We start from the raw sequence: 7,978 nt of genomic DNA on the forward strand, positions 1-7,978 counted from the left end.
TAAGCCAAGTACTAGCTGTGTGACCTTGAGAAAGTCTTGGCGTCCGTTTCTGGAACTGTTAAGTGAAAATAAAAATAGTGCTTACTTCGTGTTGGAGATGAAATTGGACAGTGTCTGGCACACAGTAAATGCTCAATAAATGATAGATATTTTTGTTATTGATGCCAAATGCTGGAACTATAACAGGAAACGATCTCCCAGCCTTTGGGGATAGTTCCTCACAAATATACTTCAGTTACCCTCTTTAGGACCCCAATACACATTCTCCAAACACTGCACAACTCAGAGCTTCCTCTGGTTAGCCTGTGTATACAGGGCTGGCCCCCAAGATCTTTTTGGCCCATAACTACATGACATTTATGATGAAAAGGCCCATGTCACCTCGGGAATCTCATCATCCCCCTTTATTTGACTCTCCTGAAAATTAAGAGTTCATTAGACAGGGAAGGATTAAATAAAAAGAGAGCTTCTAGAACCTTCTCAAGGTAGTTTTGTTTTCCCAGAGGAGCCAGTCACTACCATCCCCATCCCAAGAGAACTATAAAAAACTAACATTTGCACAAGAATTTCTACAAGTCTTAGATATTTTTCTCCCTAACAACTTCTTGTCCCCATTTTACATATGCAGAAATTAAGTCTCAAGCAGCAAACCAAGCCTCAAATATTCATTCAGTGTTGGAACTGAGATTCAAGCCCAGATCTGTGATTCTTCTAGTGCTCTTTCAACCTATCCACAGCAACCAGTAGCAGGAACACTCTCTCTCTCTCTCTCTCTCTCTCTCTCTCACACACACACACACACACACACACACACACACACACACACACACCACTCCAACTCATTCTTCTTCCAAATTTGTTTGGGGTAGCCTTGGGAAATTCCATTGCCCAAGGGAGCTAGAGCTGATGTCAGTCCCCAGGGAATACCTTACCAGTGTTCTCCACTAGAGGCCTGAGGCAGTTATTTGTGCTTTCTTTTGTGATGTGTCACTCTACTCCCAGAGATCCCCGGCAATCCCTCCCAAACAATCCCCACAATCCCCCATCCCTAGCCCTCCCATGGAACAGATGTCAGGCCTGCCATTCCAGGACTCAGATTTGGAAGTCATCTTCCAGGGACCAGGTGCTTCACTGAAAAGAAGTCACTTGCACACCTGGAGTTCTAAAAACCGTTGTTAGTTTGGGAGTCTCAACACATCTCCTCTCATTCTCGCCCGTCCAGCTTGAGTTCAAGTCCCGGTTGGAAGGGAAAGCAGGCTGAGTCGGCAGTGTGTGTCCTGACCAACTCCTTGGAACTGGAGGCAAAGAGAGAGGAGGGAAGGCATGGCTTCTGCAGTCCCAACTAAGCCCGGGTCCATGTAGCGGGCCCAGAAGCCCCACCCTGACATCCCCCTAGTACCAGTCAGCAAGGAGGGGAGATGACGCCTCTTTATTAAGGTTAACACCAAGGAAAGCATTGAGAAGGAATACACAGTGGAGGAGAAAGGGCACACAAAGTCACTACTTGAGGAGGTGGAAGGGAGGCACATCAGTTAACCTCAGGACAGCCACATGCTCCATGCCCTGATCGTGAGGGAAAAGAGGAAAGGAGAGGGGAAAGCGCCATGATAGCCTGGGGCTCACAGAAGGGTCCGAAGCCCCCTGAACCTAACACCAGAGCCACAAGCCCTGCCCCTCAGGGCTCACACACTACTGCACAAGTCGACACATGTAACACACACAAGACATTATGGAGGCAACACCGAGAGGCAGTGGGCAGGGACAAATTGACAGGAAAAGGAACTGAAGTTAAGCAGGTGTAGCCAGGAGAGAGACAGTTTTTGGCTGCAGCCCCCAAGAGTCCCTCAAACGTCCCCTAAATCTGGGCTGCTGCTGAGCACCCCCAAGTCTCTGCCTGTGTACCGGGCTCTTTGTTCTCTAAGCCCCAGTGAGTGGATAAAGCAATCCCAGATGAAGTCAGTGACAAGGCAGGATCCTCTCTGCATGCAAAAATCCTAGAGGTTGAGCTATTAAGTCTTCATGCACATTCATAGCCAGCTCCTCCCAGCCCGGGGGCCCTTGGAACCCCATTCACCCAGATTCCTAGGGCTGCAGTTCCCTCCTCAAGCTTCCTTTACCAATCAGCAGCCGCAGAGATCTGTGAGGGGGAGAGGCTTCTGCAGAGCGCTGAATATCTTGGATTTCAGCAGAAGGGTAAATTTTCTGTTGCCAGAACAGAACACCCCCAATTCCTTAATTTCTAGGTAAATCGTTAGAGATTATTTGCCATAGTCCTAGATAAGTCCCTTTTCAGAATAGAAAAAGCAGAATTTTATTTACACAATTCAGGGGTTCTCCTGTCGGCCGGGGATGGGGAATGGGCAGGGTAGGGGATGGATGGGAGTCCAGAGATGGGCGCTTCCTCTCCCGGAACCTCACCTTTCCGCAGTTTGCTACGTCTCCCTTGGTTGGGCAGAAAGAATTCTTGATGCTCCTAAAGTCCTTCACCCTATAAATCCTTCCTCGTGGGAGTCTCTCTGCCTGACCCACATGAGCAGCGGTCGGAGTGAAGCATGCTGCACCGCACCGTTCAGTCCCCTCGCGTCATGCACTCGGAAACCCAAAGCCAGCCCGGGAGAGTAGTGCCCCCTCGGAGTCCCCTCACAGAGAGGCCTCGCCCTCCAGCTGCAGAAGGGTAATGTCGGGCAGATCGAGGGGCTCCACAAGTGGCCCGTCCCCCCCAAGGAGACCAGCACAGGGGCTCTCGGGGCGCTCACAGTGACTAGTGGGTGTGGCGGAGCTGGGCATCTCCTTGTCCTCTTCTTCGTCGTCGTCCTCAGGATCACGACCCAGCAAACCGCTGTCCCCGATCCCAGGCGAAGGGCTCTCCGGCTCTTGGGGGGCACCCGGGAAGTTCCCCTTGCCGCCGACCACGCCCAGACCGCCCTGGCGGGGCGCCGTGGTCATAATCTGGCACATGGAGACGATGGCCCGCTGGTTGGCGCACACGTCGTCCGAGAGCACCTGGATGTGCGAGGCCTGCTCGTCCAGGGCCCCCCGCATGGCCCTCACGTCCTCAAACAGGGCCTGCAGCTGGGCCTTCAGGTGCTCCATCAGTTCCTTCATGCCGCCGTTGTACTCCCCGGAGATCACGTCCCCCACGGCCGGCACGGTGGACACCTCCAGAGGTGCCGGCATGTCGCCGCCGTCCTTGGTCATGATCTCCAGCAGACCGTCCTCCATTGAATGGCAGAAGCGGGCGGTGGCGGCTCTGGGTCCGGTCCAGCCCGGCCTCCGGGGTGGGGGTGGGGGGGCTGGGGGGGGGGGGGGACGGGGAAGGGGGAAGAGGTCCCCGGAGGGGCGGGGAGGAGCCGAGGGCAGAGGAGGCTCCCGAGAGGGGCGGGGAGCCGACGTGAGGAGATGAGCCCCGGGCGAAGGGCGCGGGCTGGATCGGGGGAGGCCGGGAAGAGCCGGCGGGACGCGGAACCGGCGAAGAGTCCCGGGCCGGCGACTCTCCGGCTTGCCCCGGGGCGAAAGCGCCCAGACCTGCCTCGCCTTCCGAACTGCGCCCGTGTCAGCGCCGCTCCCCGGGCGCCACGACCTGCGAAGACCCGCGGGTTCTCGGGGTCACCGAAGCGCTCGCGGAGGGGCCCGGGCGGAGGACAGCAGCGGGGACCGCTCGGGACTACCCCCGGCCATTAACTGGCGGCGCCCGCGAGTGTGCTTGGAGTGGCAGGGGCGGGTCTCCCGGCCTCGCCGCGGATGCTCCTCTGTTTCCAAGGCGACGCACGGCACGTAAATGACGTGTGTCTCCATGGCAACCAGGAAGTAGGGGAAGAAAAGGAAGGATGGTTGCGAAGCTGCAGTGGGGCTATGGAGTCTGAACGAGCGGGTGGGGCAGGAGGGGAGGGGACGCCGCAGTGGCCTCCGCTGAGTGGAGAGAACGTGTGGCTGCGATGTTTTATAGGGAAGCATGAGAGAGCAGTTTGCTGCATGAACCCTCAGGCCAGGGAGACATCGTCCCTCCTCCAGTCTGGGTACTAGACCCTGAGCGCGACCGCCTTGGAAGGATTTTCACCCACCCGCAATCCTTTCTCAGCGGAGGCGCTAGAGCCGGGTCTTGCTTCTCTGTCCTCCAGCCGTCCGCAGGAGAACAGAGAGGGTAGCGAGGCCGACGCTGATCCCCGGCTGGAGCTGGGGCGCAGCGGCTCTCCGGCGGTGCAGAGGATGGGGGGGCACTGCTGCGGGCGCCGCCTTTCCCTCCGGCTTCTGCAGTAAATCAGCCCTCTCGCTGTGGCTGGCACGGAAGCTAAAAAAGGGTGGGATTTCCCCCCATAAAATTCCCTCCCATGAGATGAGTCCCAACTGTTCCTACCCCGGGCACTGGAGTTTTTGCAGGTGAGGCAGAGTACTTAAGTTTTGAGAACGAAAGCTCCCTAAGGGCAGAGATTTTTGTCTTCGCGTCCTCAACCGCGGAATCCCCAGCACCTAAAATAGTGCCTGGCACGTAGTAAGTAAATGCTCTCTATGTATGTCGAATGAATACTTTAACAAGAACCACAATGCCCAGGTTCCCTCATCCTGAACTCGCGACCCACACATAGTTGAGTTTAGGAGACCTGAATTCAATTTTGTTCCTGCCATTTAATTCAGAGACCTTGGGGTAACTAATTTTCCTGATCTGTTAGGGGATTGGACTGGGTAATCTATAATATTATTTCTAACTCCGAATAACAATCTGCATCAGCTTACAGGTAAAAGGGTCCACTGTTGGCGGTGTGTGGAAGGGATGGGTGAGGACAGTGTGTGTGAAGGCAGTTTCCCCTCCACAGGCCCAGTGGCCACGTACAGACACACACACAGTGTCTCAGCCTTTGTGACAACTCCTTCTCCTACTGGAGAGGTGGGGTGGGAAAGGGGGGCGGGGAGGAAGAAAATTAGAATTTAATATATTTACAGATGAGACTGAGAAGAAAAAGCACCTGGTCAGCAGCATTCTAACTAGTAACGACCCTAGTAAATTGGAGGAACCAAGTGGCTAGAAACAAAACGAATTTCATAAGAAGAAGTAAATCTAGGGAGGAGAAACAAACCATCACTTCAAGACCGGGAAGAGCTAGGTATGGGTGTTTTGTATGCTAGTGGTTCAACGTTAGCAAATGTGTTACCTTTGGATTTCCCTGGTTGTGTACTTTAGTAAGGAAGGATGGGGTTGGCCCAGAGTAACTTTTGTAGCACTAAAGAACTGTTTGGTTTATGCCTATTTCACCATTATTAAAATAAAAAAAGCTGAAGAAATAATCTAAACAGCAGAATATTTAACCTAAGGCATTGCTGATATAATAAAGTACTTATGCAGCCTTTAGAAATTTGATTTCCCAAAACAACTATATGAACAAATCAAAACCCCTACAGTATGATATTTTCTAAAATAAACGATTCAATCATATTTGCTTGCTTATTCCTTTCTTCATTCCCCAAACTTGAGGCGCTCTTACCTTGGTTATCACTCCTATCTCTACCCTGTTCCCCATGGGTTATTCCTAAAGCTTAGGAGAAATACTTGGCTTTCCTAAGCACAAAGTGAGCTGGTATTTACAAAAAGACTTTGCCAGACAAACTATAGGAAAACTAGAAACAGAGACAAGACACACACACACACACACACACACACACACAGAGCTGAGCTTATACAGCATAGTTTCTGATCATAAGATAACAAGCATATTCTCAGGGTATATGGGTCCAACTGCACTGTTCATCCTTCCCTGAAGGGTTCTGTGATAGCCAGAAAAGACATGAATTTCAAGTTTTTTGCTTTTTGCCTGGGTCTGTGACTTCACATTCTTGACTAGCACTTCACATGGATGATATCATCTTGCCAGCTTTCTTACCTGTCAGGTGGGTCCCTGCCTTCTACCTATAAAGAGCGACCCTGTCTAGTATAGGGCCTCCATCTTAGCTTTAATCTTACATTAAACATAGTCCCCATATAATGAGAGCTGGGTTATGTCATCATACAGGGCTTTTTGCCACTATTGTTGAGGCTACCATGTATGTCAAGGCTTTCAGCATAAGATTACATCATGCTGCCCAGATTACATTCATGCTAGCATGAAGTCTGCTGAGATTGCAGGGTGTCTGAGACTAGAGGGAGGAGAAATTATTGGAGAAGCACGAAAGAACATGGGAGACAGGTGCAGAGATCAAGGGGTGTGGCTGATCCAGTCAAGTTCCAGGTCAGACATTTGAGAGCCAAGGGTAGGTGGGAACTTGGGGAGTGGACTAGTAACAGGACTTGAAAATGTAGGGAGGAGGGGCGCCTGGGTGGCTCAGTCGGTTAAGCGTCTGACTTCTGCACAGGTCATGATCTCACAGTTCGTGGGTTCGAGCCCCACGTCGGGCTCTGTGCTGACAGCTGGCTCAGAGCCTGGAGCCTGTCTTCCGATTCTGTGACTCCTTCTCTCTCTGACCCTCCCCTGCTCACGCTGTCTCTCTCTCTCTCTCAAAAATAAATAAAACATTAAAAAAAAAAGAAAATGTAGGGAGGAGACAATTGGTGCATCAGATTCAGAAACAGATCGTTTTAGGAATTCTGTGTAAAAATGGGACTAGCGAAAATAGGAAAATGGTCTAGCCTCTGAAAAATAAGGGAAACAGATACAGAGAGTGAAGGAACGTCTGTAAACTGGCTGGGTTTCAGGGCTGAGACCTCTGGACACCAGGGCCCTAGGGTTTGTTGAGTGGGTCCAATCCCAAGCAAAAGGGGCTGAATGGGTACTCTGGCCATGTCATTAGAATGTTCACACATATCATGCATGCCATATAGCAAGAAAAAAATCACACTTTATGCTTCCTGTCTTTCTTTTATCTTCTGGGAAGCACCTTAGTTGTTCTATTCCTTCATCCCAGTCTCATGAGCCAGTGGGGTGAAGAGATTCCATGGGGCATAAATACAAGTCTTCATCAGGTACACCTAGTTCCAAACATCACAGTCTCACTTGAACGGTGATTCTCAGTAGTCTCTGCCATTTTCCTCTAACTGGCATCCAATGTATCTCCAGTCTATCTTTTATATAGCTGGTATACTTTTTGCACTATAACTCCAACAGTGATGATGAAGATGCTTGCTTGACCCAGATCTAGAGTGATGATCAAAATCAAGGTAGAGCTGACTGCTACACCTTAGATCCATGATCCCAGACAGTACTCCCCAGATGTAAGTAAGTCTTATGGCATTGAGTTGTCTATGTCATCTCAGCATGATGTCACAGTCAAAAGAAACACATCCAATAGCCAAAAAGAATTTAAAAGCTATTTATATTAGTCTCTGGGAAGTTAGTATAGTTCTTTACTCTTTATTATTTATTACAGTTTATTATAGTCTCTGGGAAAACTCTAAAGGAATTTTCATTCTCAGTACAGAGCCAACATCTTCAACTTTTCTTCCCTCCTTCTCTATTCATCTTGTACATCATGATGTAGGTGTAGTTACAATCCCCTCTCTTTTCTCTGCAGACACCCCCACACTTTCAAGCCTGGCTCTGCTTTCTCACTCCCCTGCTTACTTCATTTATTGAATGTATTCTTTTTCTCTTCTGCAGGATGAAATTCCTGGTCCTTGTTTTAGCTCCTTTGATTTTGTTTTCCATTCTGCACCATTCTCAGTGACAGAGGTCTCCTTCCTAGGGGGAAAGAAAGACTGAGAACACCCATTGTTGTGAGTTTGATCTCTGACATAGACTAATGTTCTCAGCATGAGACAATGTTTTGCCTGGTGTTACAGACAGCCTGTTTTGCTCATTTCCTTTAATCTTGTACAGAGAAATGGGCATGGTAGTTTGCAAGGACCCTGAACTAGTATGAGAGGGTGTCCAACCGTCCACACTCTCAAGAGGTCTATTGTCGCAGACATGACCATGAGGTGAGACACATACACATGCATGCACACACCCTCACTTAAGCCTGAGCAAGACTTTCAGTAGCTTCTGCTGTACCC

The 7,978-nt window shown here is 50.3% G+C and overlaps 1 protein-coding gene across 1 annotated transcript; it reads right to left on the reverse strand.

Annotated features, from left to right (window-relative positions):
• Window positions 1-1,410: 1,410 nt before the first annotated feature.
• Window positions 1,411-3,276, reverse strand: CCDC184 (coiled-coil domain containing 184). Its single transcript, XM_039243114.1, has one exon. It carries the CDS (start codon window positions 3,220-3,222, stop codon window positions 2,641-2,643), a length of 582 nt encoding a protein of 193 aa, XP_039099045.1. The 5' UTR covers window positions 3,223-3,276; the 3' UTR covers window positions 1,411-2,640.
• Between the last annotated feature and the right edge of the window lie 4,702 nt (window positions 3,277-7,978).

This window comes from Hyaena hyaena, unplaced genomic scaffold (assembly GCF_003009895.1).
Source record: "Hyaena hyaena isolate Hyena2069 unplaced genomic scaffold, ASM300989v1 scaffold_221, whole genome shotgun sequence".
NCBI lineage: Eukaryota > Metazoa > Chordata > Mammalia > Carnivora > Hyaenidae > Hyaena > Hyaena hyaena.